The following is a 24358-nucleotide window of genomic DNA, read 5'->3' as shown; positions in this document are numbered from 1 at the left end:
TCCGCCCCTCTGTGGTCCTGGGCGCTGGGCTCGGGGTGAGAGGCTGGAGGGCCTGCGTGGGGGTCTCAGCCCCCGAGCCGCCTCGGGAGGCTTAGCCGGCTTAGAAGCAGAGCCCCTCTCTCCCTCTCTCTCTCTCTCTCTCTCTCTCTCTCCCTCGGCGGGCCGCTGGGGGCTGTGAAGCCAGATGGGCCCTGCCGGGGCCGATCTCCGCCCTCTTGGAGGACCGGCCGTGGGCATGACTCCATCTGCTGCTGGCACCCCTTCTCCTGCGACCCTCGCCCCTCTCCCCCTCCCCTTCCCCATCTCCTCCTGGAAGAGACAACAGGCAGGTCCTGTCTGGCCGGGCGAGCTTGGTTTGGCTGTGCCCGGGAGTGGGAAGGCGAGGGGAGGTGATTTCCTCTTGTGCTCCCTACCTGGGCATGGGCACTGCCACCCACCTGGTGCCCAAGCCACAACCTGGGCGTCATGCTCGCCTCCCGTGCTCCTCGCCACCCATATCGGATCCATCGCAAATCTCTCTTGGGTACGTCCGCTCTTCCACTCCCCGTCTCTCTGCTCCAGCTGGCTCAGGCCGCCGTCGTCTCTGCCCCGGATGCCGCAGGAGCCGCCTGACTGGTCCCCTGCCTGTCTTTGATGATCCTCTGGAGCTTGTTCCTACCGGAGAGCCAGGGTGATGGTCTGAAAGCACACACCTGGTCACCACACCATTCCCTTTCCGACCTTTTAGGAGCTTCTCGTTGCTCTTGCACGCTATCCAACAGGGCTCGCAAGCCCCTTCTTAGCCTGTCCTGTTTTCACTCTTAACTCACCAGTCTCTACTTTACTGAGTACCATATTGGACTGGAGTTCCTGGGTTAGACCAAGTTCCCTCTAGGCTCAGGTGTCGGCTACATCATGTTCCCTCCCCCTGAGGTGCTGTCCTTTGGTTGGAAAAAATCCTCCTCGTCCTTAATGAAGTTCTCCAGGTGTGGGTTGTGTGTCTTACTGGTCCGCAGGTTGTAACCTGTGTGAGTGGAGTTTGCCTCAGTCATAGTCCTGTCCTCAGTACCTTGTGCAGCACCGGGCTGTTAGTAAAGAGTATGTTAGTTAAATATATAAATGAAGCATGGCAGCTCCTTGGGCTCCCCCAGATGAATAAGTAGACCCAGTTATCAAATGCCTGCACTTCCAGAATCTGTTCTCAACCCCCAACCCCTGTAGAGGTTGCTTTGGCCTAGGAACTTGGTTATTTTCTCACCCTCAGCTCAGGCCCATGGAAGTTTTAAACGGGGAAGTACCGAGCAGAGCTTTTCTTTGGCATTGACTCTGGGTTCAGGATGTCTGGATGTTGGTGAGTGTGGCTGCTTTGAGTTTGGATTCTTAACGGAGGGCCTTCGGTGTGAGGGAAAACCTGTTAACAGCTGCTGTGGGCTTGATGGGAGGAAGGCTGGCTCCAAACTCTTAGGACAAACTACATAATGGGAGGGGTGGGTGGGCCAGGCCACACCACTGGTGGGAAGGCTCCAGAGGGAAGTTGTTTTTCCAGCTTAGGCCAGATCTTCTGTGATAGGGAACAACATACCTAAGGCCCAGACCCACTGCTCGGATTCAGACGTGAAGGCCTGCTGTCTGTAGGTCAGCTCAGCACTTGGTGATACATTTAGTAGGGAATAGAAGAGACAGAAAAGATGGGTTCCCAGCCCTCAGAGCCGGAGGAGAAAAGAAAAACAAAAGGAGAACAATACGTGACCATATGTTAAGGCCAGATGAGTGTGAGAAGCTGCAGACTTGAGGTCAGAGGAGGGGACAATGGATCTGGGCCTGGAAGAATCCAGAGATGGTATTTTGAACTGGGCCTGGAAGGAAGAGGGAGGACAGACAGATGGAACCAGTGGGAGCAGTGCTCTGGGACCGGGAGAGGACGCAGCGAGGGGAACTCTGACAGTCCCAGCACTGTGGGATCTCACGACTGCGGATGGTTGGGTGCTTCGCTCACAGGCCTGCGGCTTCTCCTTGTGAAGGACGCCTCAAAGCATGGGTTGTACGCTGAAGTCTCTCTCAGGAATCTCTCCTCCTCTGGGTTTTTCTCCAACCTGGCCTTTACATTTTCTTAAAAAAGCCCAGCGAGGTCAGGAACTCCCAGGGTTTATCTGCCCGGCTGTTTGCTCATGGCCTTGGATGAAGTGGTTGGAGTGTGGGTGATGCAACTTGTTCATGGGGCGGAAGGGAGTTGCTTATGTTTCGTTTCGAATGTGCCAGTCTAAAGTGTTAGGTGGCGGTCAGATTCCCTGCTTTCATTACAGCACTCAGAGGGAGAGTTTCTCCTTTGTGTTCATAGATTCGGTTTTTGTTGTTGTGATCTAATACATGCATACCTCGGAGGTATTACAGGTTCCATTCCTGGCCACCACAATAAAGCGAATTTCACAATAAAGTGAGTCACGTGAAGTTTTTGGTTTCTCAGTGCATATAAAAGTTATGTAAAAGCCCTGGCTAGGTAGCTCAGCAACAAAACGAAGTATGCCGGTAGTTAGAAACCTGCAACAGCACACCACGACGGGACATGCTCAGTATTAATGGTTCTTGCCGTTATTCTGCCTCCCTCGAAGAAGGGTCCTTTTGGACCCATAGTTACTATACTACCAATCACTTTTGGTGTTCTTCAAAGAGGACCCCCTTCTCCCCCAATTGGATATACTGAGTTTCCAACCCCATAGTTATAGGAAATGGTGCCATGGGTTTAGTGATCATTTAGCTCAACTATCTGATAGATATCTAAAAAAACAAAGTAGTTTTATGTTCAGTTACATTGACATCTGGCAGCATGTTCGTAAAGTGGGACACCCTTCCCCCGCAGGGACCATGGCACACAGACTGAGGATTGTCAACCTCTGTGCCTGGTACTGTGCTTGATGCTGGGAATGTAGATGCAGTCCCCACCCTCACAAAGCCCAGTCCAGCAAAGGGCACCGACAGTAATCAGGCCTTGTTCAAGACCACGTTCACAGCTGTTGCCTGAAGGGACGCACTCAGGAGCATATGGGAAGAGCACCGAAGCCAGGCTTGAGATTGAAGATGGCTTGCTGGAGAAAGAGGCCTTTAAGGCGTAGGAGTCTGAAAGGCTTGGGAGGACCTGGCTTCCCACTCTGATCCCTCCTGTCCAGAACTCTTAACAAACTGTTCTGTTCTGTTCCGGCCGGTGCAGTCACTGCTGAGAGTAACTCGAAACCTTGTTTTCTGGTACCAGGTACAGTGGCAGTGGCCTTATCAGGGTCTGGACACTTTTATTTGGTAAAATTGGAAATGTGGTTTCTGTTTCTGAATTATTTTATTTTTAAAAATATATATATTTTCTTTTATTTGGTAAAATTGGAAATGTGGTTTCTGTTTCTGAATTATTTTATTTTTTTTAAAAAAATATATTTTATTGATTTTTTACAGAGAGGAAGGGGGAGGGATAGAGAGTTAGAAACATCAATGAGAGAGAAACATCGCACTCCCTACTGGGGATGTGCCCGCAACCAAGGTACATGCCCTTGACTGGAATCGAACCTGGGACCTTTCAGTCTGCAGGCCGACGCTCTATCCACTGAGCCAAACTGGTTAGGGCTGAATTATTTTCTAGAAATGAGAACTGGAAGCCCCTTTTTCATTCCAGCCATATAACATTGGAACAAAATTATGGGATGAATTATATTAAATACATCTGTGTAAATAAAAAGCACATTTATAGTAGAAATTTTAGAAGCAATAGAAAAAGTAAAAATAAAAATCACTCCTAATCTCATGACTCAGAAGATAATCTTTATTTTTAGTTGTTGTTCTCTGTGTGAAATATACATACATTTAAAATATATATATATTTTTATATTGATTTCAGAGAGGAAGAGGAGAGATAGAAACATCAATGATGAGAGAGAACCATCAACTGGCTGCCTCCTGCTCACCCCCTATGATCCAGCCCGCAGTCTGGGTATGTGCCCTGACGGGGAATTGAACTGTGACCTCCTGGTTCATAGGTTGATACTCAACCACTGAGCAACATCAGCTGGGCTACATACATTCTTTTTTACAAAAGTGAATTTTTCTTTACAGACTTTTGCAGCCTGTTTTTTGTTTGATATATATTGAGCATCTTTTCCCTTAGTCCTTCAGTCCCTACAGGTCCACAGGTTGATACTCAACCACTGAGCAACACCAGCTGGGCTACATACATTCTTTTTTACAAAAGCGAATTTTTCTTTACAGACTTTTGCAGCCTGTTTTTTTGTTTGATATATATTGAACATCTTTTCCAATTATTGACATACTGCATTATGATATCCCTCCTTAGTAATAAGACTAGATGCTGCTTTTTCACCCTCTAAGTCAGTGGTTCTCAACCTTCCTAATGCTGCGACCCTTTAATACAGTTCCTCATGTTGTGTGACCCCCAAATGTAGGGGTGGCATTTTCCAGGGTCCTTCCTTTTAGGATGGGTGAGGGGGTTGCAACACGTCTACTTCCCAGCCCAGGTACAGGGAGTAGAGATGGCAGCTTCGGAGCTGAGCTCGGTGTGTAGCATGTGGAAGGGTATGACCAGCACTTATGCTTTATCTTTACTGCTATAGGTTTGGGGCTGTGGCTGCAGTTGGCCCCTTAGGAATTACTGGCCCTTGTTATCCAGCAGAATCTGCGCTGCCTTTTAGGAAGTGAATGTGTTCGTCGGGGCTTTCTTTGTATTGGTGTGCAGGTCTCCTGGCTGTCCTTCCCCTTCCTGTTTGAGGTCAGTCCATAAGCCCCGGGAAGAACCAGGACTTGCAGTTTAACAGTAAAGCCCTGAGCCTTGGTGGGGAATGTTGATGGGAACAAAGCACGCCCGACCTCGGGGAGCTTGCTCGTAGCTGACGGCCTTCCTGTTGTTGACCACAATCCCAGGTCTAGCCAACGGGAGAACTTGATGGAATCCGAATTTCTGTTACCCCTCCTTTCCACAGCTCTTTCACGTGGTTAAACTGCTTGCCTCTGTCACAGCGCTGAAAGTGGACGAGGCAGGGGTTAATGTCCTCTTCTCTGCGCTGGCCTTGAACTGACCCACCTCATCGCTTCCCTCAGCTACCTTTGCTCCACTAAATACCTTCCCTACTGTGTGCCAGTGGAGCCATTCTGAAAGCAAGCTCGGATCTCATCTCCCACTCAGGAATCCCCAGAAACTTCAGTCCCCTTGGCCGACCTGCCAAGTCATGTTCAGTACTGCCTGGTCCACCTTTGCAGCCTATTGTTCCTACTTCACACTCTCTGGGCTCCAGACCAACTAAACCACTTGGAGTTTCTTTCCCACTTCGCTGCACCTGCCCCTCTGCTCCCGCCATTCCCTTCGTCCTTCAGTCCCTGCAGGTCCACAGCACACACCTCCATCCAGGCCCAGCTGAAGTCCCCATGCCTGTCAGCACTCTCTGATTTTCCCTCACCCAGAGGAAGTTTCTTTCTGTGAACTCTCAGAGGGTTATCTGTCTTAGGACACCCCACTTTCTGCCTGTATTAGCCCTCTCGGTAGGAAGTACTGCTTTCCCACTTCGCTGCACCTGCCCCTCTGCTCCCGCCATTCCCTTCGTCCTTCAGTCCTGGCAGGTCCACAGCACACTCCTCCATCCAGGCCCAGCTGAAGTCCCCGTGCCTGTCAGCACTCTCTGATTTTCTCTCACCCAGAGGAAGTTTCTTTCTGTGAACTCTCAGGGGTTATCTGTCTTAGGACACCCCACTTTCTGCCTGTGTTCGCCCTCTCGGTAGGAAGTACTGCCCTCACTGACTGTAAGCTGCTTGTAGGCAGGAATGATCTTCAAACCCATTGAAGCTCTCAGTGAGTTGCTTGGCCTTCTGGAGGTGCTTCAGGAAGGTCATGGACCTGCCCCTTTGAGTGATGGGGACCTAGAGTCTAGTGGTCTAGTGGCAGAGCTGGCCTCGGAGTCAGTTTAACATATTCTCTTCCCCAACTTTGCTCCTTTATCAGGTTTCTCTGGAGCGCACTGTTTTGAGTCTTGAAAGAACTTGAGCTCTGGTGTTCTCACTTTCATCTTCTGTGTTCCCCACCTCCCAGGTGCCAGCGACCATGAGATCTCTACAGCTGCTCAGAACCCCCTTCCTGTGCGGCCTGCTCTGGGCCTGTTGTGCCTCAGGCACCAGGGCCGAGCTGCCTGGGGCCGGTTCTTCCCATCACGGCAGCATGGGGCTGGATAAGCACACAGTGCACGACCAAGAGTACGTATTCAGCCGGCGCAGTGGCCGGGCTCCCCTTCCTCTCAGCCGCGATGGCACACTCCGTCCTCTTTTCCTTCTGCTCACATTTTCCAAGGATGCTGTGGATTCCTTATATCCACCTGTGAGTCAGGTATTCCTTTTCTCGTCATCTTATCACCAGTGGAGGATCTTGAGGCCCAAATGGGATAAATGACTTGCCTGAACTCATTCTGTCTCTCACCACAGACAGACACACACACACATGCAGTAGTGGTGGTGGAATCCAGAATAGAGCTAAGGTTTCTTGACTGTGACAAGACCATTTTCTTTTTTTATTGGCACAAACATTGAGTCATTTGTTGCAACTTTTGTCTTGGGCCAGTTAGCCTTACACCTTATACTCCGTTATCCTTGAATTGCTTTAAAAAGAAAAGTTTTTTTAATTGATAGCCTCAAAAAGTGTTATAGCAACATTCTAGTAATAAAGAGGAAAAATCACTCATAACCTTGCCAGCATAATAAATGCAGTGTTTTATTTTACTCCTGCTCCCTTCACGGCCTTGCCTATATCTGCCATCCTTGAGTGTGGTCTGCCCCTGTCTCTCAATGGATGAGTTTCAAGATTTGAACTTTTAAGAGTCCTTAAGGTTTCGGCATGATCCCACTGTCCCTGCCAAGTGGTCTGAATCTAACTGTTGGTTTCTAGGCATATCATGGAACATCTAGAAGGTGTCATCAACAAACCCGAGGCGGAGATGTCTCCACAAGAACTGCAGCTCCATTATTTCAAAATGCACGATTATGACGGCAATAATTTGCTTGACGGCCTAGAACTCTCCACAGCCATCACTCATGTCCATAAGGAGGTAGGTCAGGCAGTGGTGCACTGGGCAGCCTCACGGAAAGGCCTCCCTTTGGTACTTCAGCACCCTGTCTTGATGGTCCGTGCTGCCCAGCGCAATAGTATTGTTGCTTCTCTTCGTTCTGCTTGCCACTCTGTTCTGTCTCCTCCTATTCAGTGGTCCTTCTTGCAGAGGGTGACCTGCTACAGCTGAAGCCCCAGGGCCTTGTGTCTTTAACAAGACCTACAGGCATTTCTGCTGCATACCAGAGTTGAAAACCAGCACCCAAAAGCAGACCATGTTCAAGATGCAGAGCAGGGAAGATGTCATTTTATTTGAGAAGAATGGGGAACCAGGGAACCAAGGGACTGAGGGGCTCAGCAATAATGGAGGGTTTGTACAGTGCTATGAACAAAGCAGTTTGCAAAGCACTTTCAAGTAGGTTAGAGATCTCACCCGATCTTTGCAATAGCCTTTGAGAAGGCAGGGGCTGGCATTGTTACTACCTGATTTTAGAGGGGAGGAAATGGAAATCGAGATCTTTTGTCTTCAGATCTAATGCCTGTTCTGCTCTGCACATTGCAGTGTAGAGAGAGGAGGGGAGGCAACGTTGGTGAGGTGGCTGTGATCACATGGGCGCCAGGAGAGCAGGTTTGGGTTGACTTTGAAGGCCGTGGGGAGCGCTAATAGCTCCATATAGGAGATGGCGTGACTAGAGCAGTGTTTTGGGAACATCCTTTGCTGTGGGAGGCTGACTGTTAGGCATGAGGAGAGTCTGGTCTGAGGAAGAAGAATGGTTCAGAGTCCTGGCAGGCGAGGGTGGTGGTGGCAATAGGAGAGGAAAGGTAGATATGGAAGAGGTGCCAAAGGAAGAATTGTCACAGGATGTGAACAGCGAGAGCTTAGCACTTGGCACAGTGAGCCTCTGGAGCAGGAGAAATACCTTCCCTCAAAGACCCTAATAGGGTCTGCTCTGGTCGGCAGGCCTTCTTCCTCTTGTTCTCACCCCAAGGTCTAGTCCAGGTGGACCGTTTCTTACTGTGTCAGGACAGATGGTGCCCAGAGCTGGTCCTTGGGAGGGCCTGGGCTGTAAGCTTTTCGCTAGGATGGCTTTGTGGGTCCTGGAATCTGTGAAACGCATCATTCTTTTTAAAAAAATCTTTATTGTTGAAAGTATTACATATATCCCCTTCCCCCCCATTGAACTCTTCTAGCCCACCCCCACTCCCTGCTGAAACACATAATTCTGTGTAAACCATATCTAGCTTTCTATAGTGAACATGGATGACTTTCGTAATTAGAAAAGGATGAGAAGTAATTTTTAAAATAAATAAGCAAGGGCCTACTTTGATTATATCTTCTAACTGGCAAATATAATTTCTAAATTGGATTGTTATGAATTGACTATATCTGATACATGGCTTGTGGATTCCTAGAGGGTAGCCACGTCCTACATTGAAGTTTTCAGACATGTACGAGCATGGACATTTTGGAAATTGGCTACGTACTTCCAGTAAAATGTGCCAACTCATTGTCTCATTTAAATTTTGTAGGGAGGGAATGAACAGGAACCACCAATGAGCGAAGAGGAACTGATTAACTTAATAGATGGTGTTTTAAGAGACGATGACAAGAACAATGATGGCTACATCGACTATGCTGAATTTGCAAAATCACTCCAGTAGACATTATTTGACCATCTCCTAGTTATTATGCAAATGTGACCCATTATAATGTGATTGAACACTTTCAGTAATGCAGAATAATTCATTTCCAATTACTGCTGAAGTATTTTGGTAAAAACTTGTAGCAAGTGTGACACTGGTGTGAGAAAGAGAAGTCAAGAGCAATGGGACATGTTGTCCCCAAGTACTGTTAAATCTGTTGGACAAGGGCTCCATTGAAGAGTCTTTGTAAGATTATTGGATATTGGAGCTGAGGACTCAGGAACAGGACTGTAGAATACTGATGTTCTCTTGGTTTTAATTCATGCTGCCTGAAAACTAAGACGAGCTTTGCCAAGTGGACACACTTTTCAGTAACAGTGAAGGAATGGAATCAATGCCAAATGTTCCCCCTTGTGGGTGCTGTCTCTTCAGGAAAATGGTCAGTATTCTGTAAAGTTCCCTAGCTTAAATGATTACTTGCTTTGGGCAAGTGAGTATTGATTAAGCTATTTCAAAGCCACAGCCTCACGTGAATGTCAGATATTGAGTTCAGCTAGCCAGAGTCTATCTTCTGGCACTTGGATATGATACACCACTGACCTAAGAGATTAACCTTTTTCAGTTTTTCAATATTTTATGAAACTACTGCCATATCCTTATACTTTATTTCTTTTATGTCTTCTTCAACCTGGGAGAGACCTTGAATTTAAAACTGTTCTCTAATCAATAGCACATGTTTTAGCTTTCTTAATATTTGTATTTAACTCTTGTTTCTAGAGTTTCGCTTTTGCAGTTTAGAAACGTAGGCATGCAAGGATTTTCCCTTCTGCCTGATACAGCGGGGGTAAAACTACTAGCTGCCGTAGCCAAGTGCAAGTGAAAAGATCGTTCACCGGGCACAGTGATGAACCTGATACAAGTTGTACTTAGAAGGAGTATTGTTTAAGTGACCCCTTCTAGCCTAAATATGTGAATTCTTTCAGATCAGGAAAGATTGGAAAGAGAAGCCTAAAAACTCAACAGTGTGAGTCTCAGTAATAGCTGAAAGTGAGAAGCAGCAGCAAATTGTGATTTGGTTTATTGGATGTAATGGACATACTGTGATAGAAATCATAAAGTGATGATTGAATGGGGGAAAACTGCATAAAATTTACTGTAAGATGTATAGAGACTTATTTTCTTTATTGAAGTATTCTTATAAGAAAACATGTATTTGTAAAAATGGTTTCCTGTGTCACGTATTTGTGCAATCAGAGCTGAATTATAAACTATTCTTGTAAAATCTAGTTATTTTGGAAGATTTATATAATGAATTCTGGATATATGACCAATAAAACTGATGAAACAAAATAAAGGGCCGTTGATTTTGTCTAATAGGCTTCTTCTCCCATCACCTGAAGGCGTTGTTTATCTGATGCAGATGTTTACAGGTGCCTGCTCTCTGCAGGTCCTGTGTCCCTCCCTGCCTCTACCGCTCCTTTTGCAGGGGTCGATTCCCAGTATTCAGTCACTTTCCTCTTTTAGACATTTTTTTTCTTCTGAATGAAATCACTTTTTGGACCTTCTTTTCCTGGCCAAGTTCAGATTATGACAACATTTTCTGGCTTAGGAAAACACAGTGTTTTCTCCTTGAGTCTGGTGACTGTTCTTTCTTTGCTGGAAAATTTAATTAGATAGCATTATTACAAGCCTCCCAGGCCCAAGCAAAAAGTACAGTCCTCTGGCTTTTTGGAAATAACATTTTGTTCTGCCAGTTGAAAAGCAAGGAAGGAAATTGCCATTGCCTCCCCCCCACCCTCACCCCCCACCCCAGGATCCTTGGATCTTGCACTGGCCCTTCTTCATCCAGAGCTGCCCTTCTGGATGGATCTAGTGAGTGGGCTTATGGTTGGAGGAACTTCAAACTGTTGGCAGCTAGGAAGGGGGTCAGTGAGGCAGCTGGGAGGAAGAGAAGCAGATCCTTAGAAGGTAGAGTCATCCCGTTAAACAGGATGGACACCTTCCCCCTGCATAGCTGGCTGCCATTGGAAATGATTCCCCGCTGGCCTTTGTGGTCCTGTTAGTCTGCCTTTCCTTATAGAAAGTCTCCCTTGTGGGCGAGGGGCCTGTGACCTTAGGGACACAGCACAATTAGCCTTTCCCCCGGAAACCCCTTTACCCGGAAATCCCATCCCCTCTGTGGGGCCTCGGCCTTCGCATAGCTCACCTCAAGGGTTTTTCAGAATGTATTAGAAACACCTCTGTACTCAGTTTCCTTATCTCTAAAATAGAGATAAATATACCGCAGAGTCGGCCTTATATGAGCACGAGCTTTGGACTTGGGCAGACCTGAGTTGAAACCCTAGGCCTGCTACTCTGTGAACTTTAGTTTCTCGTGTAAAAAATAACTTTAATAATACACCTACAGAGTGGCTACGAGGATTAACAAAATGAAGAAAAATATATAAAGCATCTAGCAAGTGCCTGGCAGAGTAGGTGCTAAACACAAACTTACCTGTTCTCAGCCTTGCTGAGAGCCTGGTCCCACCCTCAATGAGCTGGAAGAGCAACAAAGAAATTGATGAGTCCGCAGGGGCATGGATCTAATAAATATCCATTGTTTGTCGTATAGCCTCTCTGGCCTAGTTTCTGGATTTCAATATCTGATGGAGAAGAGAAAAAAGAAGAGCTTCTTTTCTTTTATAAAGTCACATGCCAGACTTCCTCTGAAGGTTCTGAGGGGAACACAAATATCCTTGCCCAATAAAAACATGCTAAATCACATTTGACCTCAAGAGGAAATTCATTATCTCAAGAACCTAACCAAATATCCATCAGGAAATTAGTAGCAGGAGCCATGAATGTTATGTCTGAACTTCTTGGGTGTTAAATATTTATTATAGGACTTCTGCTTCTGGCAAGATAGACTAGATATACTTTCCCCCATTCCTCTAACTAAGCACAACAAAACCATGGGGCATTATATATAAAACAAACATAAGAAGACTGAAAGGTGGAGAGAAGTCGGACTGGCTAGGGGCCTTGGGACCTAAGCAACAATATGGAGGTAAGTTTCCTGTCTTTTTTTTTTCTCTCATATATTCTCAGACTTGGAGCTAAGGAAGCCGGCAACCCAGAAATGCCAAAAGGAACAGACATTAAAAAAGAAAGAAAGAAAATCTGCTTTCTCTAGCCAAAGGATGAAGAAAAGGCCAGCCCACAAGGCAGAAAACTTTTAGACAATAACTTCTCTACTCCAGCCAAACCCTGCAGGGAAATCTCGCCCTGCCAACAAAGGCTGACTGGGAAGCCTGGACGTCCACCCTTGCCAAGCAGTCATGAGGCGCCCCTCCGCCTTCCTATATTTGAAGTGATGCCAGAGGAGGCCAAGTAGGGAGCTGGGACTTGCATTCTCCTCATGCTCCGGGCATTCACAAGCCCCCTGTCTCCTGCCCACAGGGTCAGTGGAGAACACACAGGGGACCTGGACCTGGGCTCCCCTCCCCTCCCCCTCCCGGGTGTTCAGAGGCGGCGAGTGGAGGGTCAGGACCTTCACCACTGCCCAGGGATAACAGGCCCACCTTCCACTGCCGTGTCAGTGGAGGCCATGGCAGGGGTTGGGGGTGTGGGGCAGCGTGCAAACTCCCACCCCTGCCCAGCAGTAATGAGGAGCTCCTGGCCTTGGGTGTCAATGGAGGCCAAGTGGAGAGTCTGGACGTCTCCCTCCACCTGTCAGTACTGAGGCAGCACCCTGCCCTTCCCCTGCCAGAGAGATGTCAGGAAATCAGTTAAAACAGAAGTTTAAATAAGATCCAGTCTCATTACACAATACAAACATGTCCAGATTTCAATAAAAAAATCACTCATCATACCAAGAAACAGGGCATCTCAGACTGAAGGAAAAAAAAAAGATGCCAACACTGAAGTAACAGATGTTAGAATTGTTGGACAAAGGTTTTAAAACAGCCATGATAAAAAAAAAATACTTTAACAATTATGACCATGCATCAAACAGAGAAAAAACCACAACTAAGTCTCAGCAAAGAAATAGAAAAATATAAAGAACAACCAAATAGAAATTTGAGAACTGAAAAATATAACCAAATAAAATAACCAAAAGAAAAACGTTACTGGATAGGCTCAGTGGAGTGGAGGGGGCAGAGGAAAGAATCAGCGAACTGGAAGATAGAACAATGCTGCAATCTGACCAACAGAGAGAAGATGGTCTAAAAATAAATGTGCAGCGCCTCTGGGACCTGTGGGACTGGAACGAAAGATCTGATATTCTTCCCGCCATCAGAGTCCCAGGAGGGGAGGAAAAGGAGGCAGGAGCTGAGCAGGGATTCAAAGACCTACACGTTCAAGAAGCTGAGCAAACTCCAACGAGAATAAGCCCAAAGAAATCAACCCCAAGACTCATCACCTTCTGAGAATTACAGACACAAAAAATTTGAAAGTAGTGGGAGTGAAACAATACCTTACCTATAAGAGAAATATGGTTATTTTATGTGGTTATATTTTTCAGTTCATCAGAAACCATGGAGGCCAGAGAGAGGTGGCACAACAACTTCTAAGTGCTGAAAAAAAAAAAAAAAAAAGAATCCTCAATCCAGAATCATGTAGTGAAAATATCCTTTGGGAATGATGGAGAAATCAAGATTTTCTTAGACAAAGGAAAATGAAGAGAATTTCTCACTGGCAGACCGACCCTAAAATAATGGCCAAACGAAGTTCTTAAACAGAAAGGGAACGATAAAAGAACAATATATAATGAGATATTACTCAGCCATAAGAAGAATGAAATCCTGTCATTGTGAAAACATGGATGGAGAGTATTGTGCTAAGTGAAATAAGACAGAGCAAGACAAATGCCAGATGATTTCACTTATATGTAGAATCTGAAACAAACAAACAAAACAAAATAGAAACAAACTCATAGATACAGAGAACAATTCATGGTTGCCAGAGGGAAAGGGAGTTGGGGGGAGGGAGGAGATGGGGGAAAAGAGGAAGGGAATTAAGAAGTACAAACTGCCCTGACTGGTTTGGCTCAGTGGATAGAGCGTCGGCCTGTGGACTGAAGGGTCCCAGGTTTGATTCCAGTCAAGGGCATGTACCTTGGTTGTGGGCACATCCCCAGTAGGGGCTGTGCAGGAGGCAGCTGATCGATGTTTCTCTCTCATCGATGTTTCTAACTATCTCTCTCCCTTCCTCTCTGTAAAAAATCAATAAAATAAAAAAAAAGAAGTACAAACTGCCAGTTATAAAATAAGTCATGGGATGTAATATACAGCATAGGGAATATAGAGTAATAACATTATAATGAATAACTAGACTTATTCATAAGGTATATAAATGTTGAAACTAATACAATATGTCAACTATAATGAGAATAAATTTTAAAAAGAAAAATAGTTAAATACAATAGACCTTCCTTCTCTCATATATTTAATATTTGAAGTAAAAATTATAATATGGTCTGATGTGATTCCAAATATAAGTAGAGGAAATATTTAAGACAATGATGTTGCCAATGGGGGAGGGTAAAATCATGTAAAAAAAAGTAAGTTTTTTATACTTAAGATGATGAATGTGAAATGGTACAGGCACCCTGGAAAACAATTTGGCAGTTTCATAAAAAAACTAAGCATGCAACTACTATGGGATCAGCAACTGAATCCTAGGGCATTTATATTGGCACAAAAACCTGCACATGAATATTTAGAGCAGCTTTATTTGTAATAGCCCCAAACTGGAAACAACCCTGATGTCCTTCAACAGGCAAACAGTGAAACAAGCCCTGGCATGTCCATTCCACGGGACACTATTCAGCAGCCCAAAGGGACAAACTATCGATATGGAGAGCAACCTGGATGGATCTCCAGAGCATTATGCCGAGGAGAGAAAAAGCCAGTCCCAAAGGGTGACACTATAACTCCATGTATACAGAGCTCCTGAAGTGACAACGTTATAGAAATGGAGACCAGATTTGTGGGTGGGAGCAGGAGAGAAGTGGGCGTGGCTATTAAAGGGCAGCAGGCGGGATCCTTGCGGTGATGGAAAGTTCTCTGTCTTGACTGTATCAGTGTTAATATCCTGGGTGGATGTTGTATTATAGTTTTAGAAGATGCTACCCTTGGGGAACTGGGCCTAGGGTACACAGGATCTCCCTATGATTTCTTACAACTGAATGTGTATGGACCTAACATTTATTTCAAACTAAAATGTTTAATCTGACAGGGTGATGGATGATTACTAGAACTAGTGGGGTGATCACCTGGTAAGGTCTAAAAATGTCGAGTCATCTGAAGCTAATATAACTAATATAATATTGTATACTCAAATAAAAAAATAATTAAAAGTTTAATTGAAAAGCCAGTTTTGAAAGACAAAGTCTTTTCAATACCCCCATGGCAATTTAACCTCGGGACAGAGTGGGAAGGGGCAGTTGGTTGGTGTTCAGGCCCCAGGGGAGATACTGGCTGTGCTCACAGTCTTCTTTGAGAGGCTTTCAGAGAATTTGCTTTGCTCTGCCAGATCATCTGAAAGGAAACATTGCACTGGGCATTTTCTGTCCATGAATTTCTAATTGCCTTCCCACTGGCTGGCTGGGGAAGGACATACAGGCCAGGCCTGCCAAGGCTAACAGGCCCTGCTGCCCAGAGCGGGGAGAAGGTTTGAGGAGGTCCTTGTACCCTGCTGGATAGGAGGATGGGAGGCTGGCCTAGATGGCTGGAGTCCCAGGGACTGAGAGAAAGAGAGTCTCCTGCCCCTGTGGGTACTGGCAAGGGGTGGGGAGGAAGTATGTGGCTGCAGTTGGTGAACCTAAGAGATCCAACAGGTGTACACATTGGGGAGATCTTAGAGAGAGATCTTGACTTTCATGGAAGTCAGAGAACTAAAGTGCAGGCAATAGTGATGGCTTATTAGGCAGGCTCTGGTGTTCATAGCTAAATTCTATGGGTGCTGTGAAGGGTGAGAAGGAAATAGTGGGCCCATATCTGAAGGGACAAGGGTGCTAAACCAAGTGTCCCTGGGCTTGCTTTGAAGGGTTTTGGAAGTGCCCATTCTCATAACCTATGGGTTAGGGGAGCCCAGGACCCCATCAATAATAACTTCATCAAAACCCAGCCTTGGGCTGTGCAGCAAGTCCCTGGGTGGGAACACGGTGGTGTAGAAGGATCAGAGCACAGAACAGAGGCTGACGGTGCGGCCTAGAGCTATAGTCAATGACCTCCTCTGCCTCAAGGTGGCTTCCACCCTTTAGCTGGAGCACACGTGTGCCTGTCTCTTGATTGTTCTGATAACATTTCTCCCCCTCCACGAAGGTGGACATACCCAGGCTATAAGGCCCTGCCTATCGGCCATAGTTTCAGAGCAAGGCCCTGATACCACTCAAGTTGGGCCAACACATTCTCTCTTCCAGAGATTTGATGTTTGGGACTGAGGGACACAGCAGCAGGAAGGCATGGGGGTGGAGGCACGGGAGTGGTGCCCTTGCTACTGAAAGTGTGGTCCGAGGACCACCAGCATCTCCTCGGGGTTTCATGGCGGCTCACCTCAGGCGTCACCCCAGATTGGCTGAGTAGGAATTTGCTCTTTACCAGGTGCCCCGTGACATGTGCAGAAGCACAGCTCTAGAGAGAAGGTCCCCAGACACCTCTTGCCAAGAGGCCTGAGCTGCCCCCTTCTTGCCGCTCTGAGAAGCGTGGTTCCACCTTCCTTGGATCCCAGTGGAATCCTATTGAATTGTCTTTTTCTGAGTCTGGGCAACTTGGTTTCTATGCTGTTTATAACCCAGGGGATCTTTCGAATGCGTATGGGCAAGTCAGGGGGGACAGTGTGATTGAAGGGCAGGCTGACCCCATGTGCCACATCAACCAAATTTCATCAACAGATGCTCTGTTCACAGGTGCTCTGAGTCTTGAAAAATCCTGAAATGGAGGTGTTCTTAGTCATTTATCTTTTAGTATGAATGCCTTTTCAGGTTCTTTCCAAAGGGACCTATTTGCTGGGCTGGACATAGAAGTCATAGAAACCCATGTTTATACTGTGGCAAAGCCTGGCTCTGCTCCCCCAGGTAAGGCCTGTGTTGAAATTGCTCCATGGGACCCCTTTTAATAAAGTATGAAAATAATTATGACAATTATATCTTAATAAAACTGAAAGAAAAAAAGACATCCATCCCCTATCACCTGGGAAGTCTTCTCTGATCGTCCAGCCTGTGGCCATCTGTCCCTCCTCTGAGCCCCCAGAACAGCTGTTCTTGACCTTTTGTGTCCTTGGACTCCTTTAAAAAATAATATGTTCAAATGCATTAAACACACACACATTCACACACACACACACACACACACGCACGATTTCAAAGAAACCAATTATATTGAGATACATATATCAGAATATTTTAAAAGGGGAACGATTTAGTAACATATGTTTCATAGTTAACATTAATAAGACCTAGCAGCAGGCTAATAGTTGCTTTAATTTCACAGTGTGATCCGTAAATGATTTGCGATGCCTTGTAGCAACTATACTATGATAGGAAAATATTTTATAATTGCCATGAGTGATAAAGTCCCACATTCTGATAATACCACCACAGTTTTTTGCTTAATTTATAATTGAAGAAAATGCTAAATTTCATTCTGAGGTTTGTGAAAACAAAGATGTGATTTTTTTCCCCACCTAATTCCATGGGTTCCCTGAAGTGAATCTAGGAAGGGTTGGTAGCAATAAATAATTATAACCACCAAATGATAAGTGTTTAAAAAACTGCAAGCCAAATAGATGTGTATTAAAGTAATATTCCAGTTCCCATCGCTCCTCGGCTGGCCATTCTCTGGGGTCTGCTCCTCTTCCACGTGGCATTGTTTTGGCAGGTGCTAGGTATGGGGTACTCGGTGGACCTGAGTCTGTCTTGTCTCCTGGACTACCCGCCTCCCTCCAGTGCATTTCAGGGACTGGGCCCAGCATTTGGTGACTCTCTGCCTGTGATGACTCTCTGAATGCCAACATTTTAAGATTCTGGGATTTTTTTATCATCGATCCTGACTGTTGAACCCCTCAGTAGGTCTGATACAGAATTTGTCTTTGGCAACATTAACCACTAGATGGCAGCAGCGTCTCATAGAATGTCCATTTCCAGCCCCTAGTATCCCTTCCAAGGGCTATTTATTATTTTAGAGTCAGTTCTATTTTACTCCTGAAAACCCAAGCTCACTCTCCCTCCTGACCTACCCTCACCTGCGTGGATTTCCCAGACAGAGTCATCACTGCATTCTTTTGTTCCTCCTGTCAGGAGGCAATGCAGAACAGTGGAAAAACATGGGTAGGTCAGTAGACTATCCAAGGTCCAGCTCGTCTGCATTCACTGAGCACCTAGTCTGTGTCAGACCTAATGCTACGCTTCACTTACTAGACACACTGTCCCTGTCACAGGTGCGTGGCCCCACACTGAGGATGAAGGGGAGTGTAGCTGTGGTCTTTGGGGGGAACGGAGAAAGGTTTAGTTAGTGCTGGTGTGAGCATGCTCTCACAGGGCTGTTCATGCCACTTGGAAAATTTAAGTCACAACAGACTCTGACTACAATGAAGCTAAAATATGTATGTGGACGAAGCCCAAAGGTGACATGTAAATGTGAAATCAGTGGCTGTGATGGAGTTGGAAAATGGCAGTCCATACAAAATGCTCTCCGCAAATTGCTCTATCCTATTGCCATTTTATAATTAGAAAAACAAAAAGATTAAAAACCATATAATGACTGATGCTAGTAAGTACCCCAAACCTATTACATGTATTGTTGGTAGATGAACCGGGTTTGGTGAGAGACCTTTTTGTAGATGGTGTATGAGTGGCTGAAATGGCGGGAACACAGAGTGTTTCCATGTGGGATTCGCTGCTCTGTTTGCTTCAAGGTGGAACAAAAGCCTTTAATTTTCAAGTTCAAGAGGCAGGCTGGCCCTAACCTGTTTGGCTCAGTGGATGGAGCGTCGGCCTGCGGATTGAAGGGTCCCGGGTTCGATTCTGGTCAAGGGCATGTACCTTGGTTGCGGGCACATCCCCAGTGGGGAGTGTGCAGGAGGCAGCTGATCGATGTTTCTCTCATCGATGTTTCTAACTCTCTATACCTCTCCCTTCCTCTCTGTAAAAAATCAATAAAATATATTAAAAAAAAAAAAAAAAAGAGGCAGGCTGGCTGCCATCAGATGCTCCCGTGGACTCCAGAGCACAGAGCAGATAGATCCACAGTCTTCTTAATCGGATGTGACTCCCTCCTTTCCACACGATCCTTTACAAGGGCAACAGGACGGGTTGACTCATCTTCAAATCCCTGAATCAAATGGCCACGAGAAGTCCCACCCATTCACCACACACATTCACATACAATCATGCAACAAGGAAACAACTCAAAAACCAGCCAGTATTGTGAGGGTCAGGAGTCTCAGGCCTGGGGTTCGAGGTCCAGGCTTCACAAAGCCTCAGTTACCTCCTCTTAAGTTGGGGATTATCTGGTGCCTATTTCACAGGATTATTGTGGGAACTGAGTGTAAAGTGATTGACATGGAACCTGGGCATTTATTGATAATTAACCAATAAACTATATATTGATATGCTGTTGGGCATGTAAATTGTATATATTGATATGCTGTTGGGCATGCAAATTGTATATATTGATATGCTGTTGGGCATGTAAATTGTATATATTGATATGCTGTTGGGCATGCAAATTGTATATATTGATATGCTGTTGGGCATGTAAATTGTATATATTGATATGCTGTTGGGCATGTATTCATTCCACCAAGCCTGATGGGTCTTTGAGGACTTAAGGATGAGTGGGACCCAGTCTCACTCTCAAAGAATAGAATATTTAATGAGCTATTGTGAACCTGAGAGAGATATGAGTGTATGTGCACTCACGTGTCATATTTCATCGATTCTACAATGTACTTTTTCATATTTTAACATCTTTGACTTTGGCAACACTTTTTCCCCTGGTGGTAAATGAAATAATGGTGTGGCTGACAATCAGAGCAATCTTAGATTTGGTGAAAAACAGTATAATCTTAAAGACCTTTGGGAGAAGGAGTGGGAGGGGCCTTTGGGGTCACTGGACTGATCAGCTTCTTGGTGGCTGAGGGCTGGGTGTACCTGAACTCAGTGCAGGTCCAGGTCTGTGTTTAGAATGCAGGCCTTTAGCCCTGCTCCAGAGGATCCGGCTGAGTGGGGCTGGAGGTGGAGTCCTAGGTGATTCAGGTAGCCCTGCTCCTTCCCTGGTGCGAGGGGGTTCTCTGTTTTCAGGGAGCATCTCAGTCATGGTGTCAGGAAATGGTCTTTACCTAAAACGGGGGCACCTGCATTTGCTTCCAGATACTACTGATCCAGTAGTGTGCTGCAGCTATAGCTCTTACAGGTTAGTGTGAATCAGCCACGGGGGGTGGGGAGGGGGCAGTATTTATACCATAGCAATTGGCAAGCCCTACAAATCAAGAAACCAAAGCTTGCCCTAACCGGTTTGGCTCAGTGGATAGAGCGTCGGCCTGCAGACTCAGGGGTCCCAAGTTTGATTCCGGTCAAGGGCATGTACCTTGGTTGCAGGCGCATAACCAGTAGGGAGTGTGCAGGAGGCAGCTGATTGATGTTTCTAACTCTCTATCCCTCTCCCTTCCTCTCTGTAAAAAATCAATAAAATATATTTTTTTAAAAAAAAGAAATCAAAGCTTTTTTTTTTTTTCCCCCTCAGAGAGTCTGTTTACTAGCACACCACTGTGACTTCTCCTTAGCTGGGTGACCTTGAGAAATAATATCACCGAAAAGGACTCCGAGCCTCTGCCTGCCCATCTGAAAGGAGCTAATTACATTTCTCACCTCTCAGACTTGTTGTGGAATAAACAAATCTTCAAGTATGAGAAGACATCTAGTCCAGTGCTAGGCTCTCTCAATGTATAGTTTATTCTTTAGCGTCAGGAGTTTCCTGTAATGCTTTCTCCTTGGGAACTTGCCAAGAAGAAAGTGAAATGAAATGTACAGTCTTCATAATATAATTCAAGTCTCCGTGTGGATAATTAGCATTTAACAGTAAAGATAATAACTAACTTTATATCACCTTTTACAGTTTAACACCCTGTATTTAATGTGACATTTTAAACATGGCCGACCTCGATATCCCCATTTGTCAGATGAGAAAACCAAGACTCAGAGAAGTTAAGGGACCTGCTCCGTGTCCTGTGGCTGTGGTGAGACTGGAAGCACAACTTTTGATGTACCCCCCTCCCCCCACCCCCAATCTCCTCACAAGCAGAGCCTGTGTGAAGAGCCTGGATGGGTGGGTGGGTGGTGTTAAAACAAACCAAACCTCAAGTCCCACAAGGTTCCTGCTTGAAGCTTAAAGTTTAGTTGGAAAAGTTAAACACCCACAAGGGAATCACTTGAGAATGACGACCAAGCAGAGTCACAGAGGGTGCCGTCAGCAGATGGTTTCATGAATTCACTTAAACACATGGAGGGCAATGCAAGATCAGAACCTTTCGACTAGCAACACGGCCCAGACATTTCCTTTGACTGTGTTCGTGACTGCGCTGTGGTTTTCCTAACACCGCTCCGTGTTTGCAGGGGAACAGCTCAGGGCTGAGGCGGCAGCATCTTTCTCTTTCCCTTGGCTACAGTTAGGCTCTTGGTTTTCTCCAAGACAAATACTAAATTCTTGAAAGCTGAGACCGTCCACCCTGGGTGTGAATGTGGATGGTGATTTAGTGTTTGGTTTCTCCAACTATGAACTTTATTGCCCAAACTGCTCATTGACTTATGAGCTGATTAAAAGGAAGGGAAAAAAACCTCTCCCAGCTGAAGACACGCACCAGACTTTCCCAAAGTTTAAATAAAGTTGAAATTCAGCAGCAGTTTGGCTGCGGTTGAGGAAAGGGAGTTTGAGCCAAATGCAGCCTTGGAATTAAAAAGGTGTTAAATGGTCCAGCCTTGCACCTCCAAGGAATACAACATCTTCCCTTAAAACGAGCTTCCGGTCCTGGCCAGTGTTGCGAAATGGTTAGAGCATCAGCCTGCACACCAAAGTGTTGCAGCTTCGATTCCCCATCAAGGGCATATATGTAGGTTGCAAGTTTAATCTCTGGCCCTGGTGGGGTCGGGGAGCAATCCATGCCTCTCTCTGTCTCTCTGTCTCTCTTTCCCCCTCCCTCTGTTCCATTCTTTCTAAAAATCAATGGGAAAAATGTCCTCTGGTGAGAATTAAAAAAAGAAAAGAGCTTCCAGTTGATTCTCTCAACCTTGAACTTTGCTGAAAAGATCAAAGCAATGATTCAAGTAATTCAGGAATCCAGAGGGAGCAGAGGAGACCTGGCTATAAGGTTCTGGGGACGGTGCAGCTTGATCCTCATGATCGGCGGCCTGATCGTGCCACCCACAGGCCACCTGGGCACACAAGTCCTCTGGGTCTCTAAACTCTCACCTGTCGGCGAAGGGGTGGCTTTTCCTGGGCTTCCCATGGAGGACTGGGGCTGAATCTTGCACCAGGTTTGAACGTTCCTTCCCTCCCCAAAACGCGTGTGCCATTCGAAGGGGAAGGCCAATTAGTTCCCACACGTCCTGACTTTTATATTCACACACCCACAGAGGAAGAGCCTGTCAAGAACGTTTTCAACTTTGAAGATTCTGTGATTAAGATGTTTATGATTCATGCACATTTTGAAATACTAAAATCATTTGGTTGGGAAATATTTGTTGCTATGGGAAAATAGTCACTGTCTAATGCTGTGTGTAATAATAATGACACTGACACCTGAAACTCATATACTAAAATGTGAACCCTCTCTGGGCTTCGAGATGACAGGTGACTTGTGTTGTATTTTTAAATCTTCCTGCATCACCTGACATCATAATCACTAGTGTCAGATAAACGAACCCGAGTGCAGGGTCTGCATCTAATATATTTCTTGATGTATCCCATAGTGCTAAGTAAGAACCTTGTCAGGCATACAGAAGGCACTAGATAACTATTTGCTGAAGGAATTAATGAATGCATTTCTGGGTTGTATGAGCTGTACAATGAGCCCATATGACTTTTATTATTATTGAAAGGTAGGGAGAGCAATACATGTTCATGTAATAACATGAGCTGCAGTCTGATGAAAATTCATATCCTTAAATGCTTTTATTAGAAAACAAACATCAACAACCGATGGAGGTCTGAATATTGTGTAAGGAACCAGATGTTGGACAGGGATCATGCTGTGTCACTTTAGGAGAAGACATGGTCAAGGCCAGGACCCCAGCGTGCGGAGGCTGAGAGCATGGAATCTTCCCCAGAGTCTGCTGGACACCCGCGCACCTGACCTCGAGCCACCCCAGGGCTGATCTGGCTGGAGCAGGGAGGGTCTACATTTAAATTGGGTGAGAGTCTGAGGTTTTGCTAATCAACTGAGCTAGACTTTTCTTTATAAAGTATGGGACTATTTATTAGAAAGCTATGGAGTCGGCCTGCAATGCCAGGGGAAGAACACAAGTCGCTAGAGGCCCTTCTGTGTCTCTGCTCGCACCCTCCCGAGGCAGCTCACCACGCGGATGGGTTCCCCTTGTGAGGAGGTAAGGGTCGCTCTGTGCTGGAGGGAGCTTGGTTGACTCGAGTCCCTGCTTCGTGTGAGCCCCCTGCCCAGCGCAGTCCTGGTGCCCACTGCACGCCGGAGGCGGTTAGCAAAGGCTTGTAAATGAAATGAAAGGCGCTCCTCTGGCAGCCGGGGATGTTCTGCAAAGGGCAGGGGAGCAAGAAAGCAGGACCAAGAGGACGCATGCATGTATGACCACCGCATGGAGGGGCAGCGTTGGCGTGCATCGGTGGGAACCCCAAACAGATTCAGCCTCTGGGCCCAGAGCAGGAGTAGCTGCTGCTCCCCTGGTACCATGTCCTGCACGCAGGCCGCCTTCAGGGTCTTTGTCACCGTGGGGAATGGGAGTCAGCAACGTGGAGCCTGAGCCTGGGCAGAAACTCTGCCCTATTTCCGGGTCCCCCTACCAGGGTGCACTTGCTGAAAGCTTGCTGTTTGATTCATCGATTGGCAGGCAGGGTGAGGCCTAGTGAGCCCTCAACCTTGGCTGCATGTCAGAATCACTTGGGTGGCGTTTAAAGCTCCCAATTCCCAGGCGCCACTGGGACAATTACATCATCAATCTCTGCGGTGGGACCCAGGTGACAGGGTCGTTGAAAGCCCCTCCAAACCTCCCGCTTCCAGAGTTGATACCCATGAGCCCCCAAGGTTGGGAACCAGGGATGCACCTGAGCTCCAGCCCTGCGTGCTGCCCGCCCTGGCCCGCTCCTGGCCCTGGCTGACTCCTAGGTGCTCTCTCAGGACGCTGTCCGGTTTAATGAGCAGGTGTGAGGCTGGGTGATCCCCGCTCGGAGGCTGCCTCTGGCTGTCACCATGGTCACCAGCTCGGCTGATTCCTCACAAGTGTGATTTACGAGGCAAAAATTTCTCTCTTCATAAATATGTCCTCTGTTCCTGTCACGAAGGGTAATTGAGGCTTTTAGCTTCTGTGTCACAGCCCTCCCATTTCCTCGTGTGCCTGGTGGAATTGCCTGTGGGAATTAAGTCATATTCTCAGCCAGTGAGTAACGGAGAGGCTATGGACTGGGCACCCAGGCCAGCCGACTCAGCCAA

At 46.4% G+C, this 24358-nt stretch overlaps 1 protein-coding gene across 5 annotated transcripts in view; it reads left to right on the top strand.

Moving 5' to 3' along the window:
• The window catches only part of MCFD2 (multiple coagulation factor deficiency 2), a 17779-nt gene extending 7725 nt beyond the window's left edge, over nt 1-10054 (top strand). For 2 of the 5 annotated variants that reach the window (XM_005864798.2, XM_014538479.1), the window contains exons 2-4: nt 6056-6216; nt 6902-7061; nt 8591-10054. In XM_005864798.2, coding sequence (XP_005864860.1) covers nt 6068-6216; nt 6902-7061; nt 8591-8722 — 441 coding nt within the window. In that variant the 5' untranslated portion in view covers nt 6056-6067 and the 3' untranslated portion in view covers nt 8723-10054. Of the gene's footprint in view, nt 1-8; nt 36-220; nt 524-3931; nt 3953-6055; nt 6217-6901; nt 7062-8590 lie in introns of those variants that run through there. The other 3 variants (XM_005864799.2, XM_005864796.2, XM_005864797.2) reach the window with 3 other exon arrangements.
• Nucleotides 10055-24358: the final 14304 nt, after the last annotated feature.

The sequence above is a fragment of the Myotis brandtii genome, unplaced genomic scaffold, assembly GCF_000412655.1.
Source record: "Myotis brandtii unplaced genomic scaffold, ASM41265v1 scaffold191, whole genome shotgun sequence".
Classification (NCBI taxonomy): domain Eukaryota; kingdom Metazoa; phylum Chordata; class Mammalia; order Chiroptera; family Vespertilionidae; genus Myotis; species Myotis brandtii.
The sequence above is the reverse complement of the archived record's forward strand: the minus strand, read 5'-3'. Positions and strand labels throughout refer to the sequence as shown.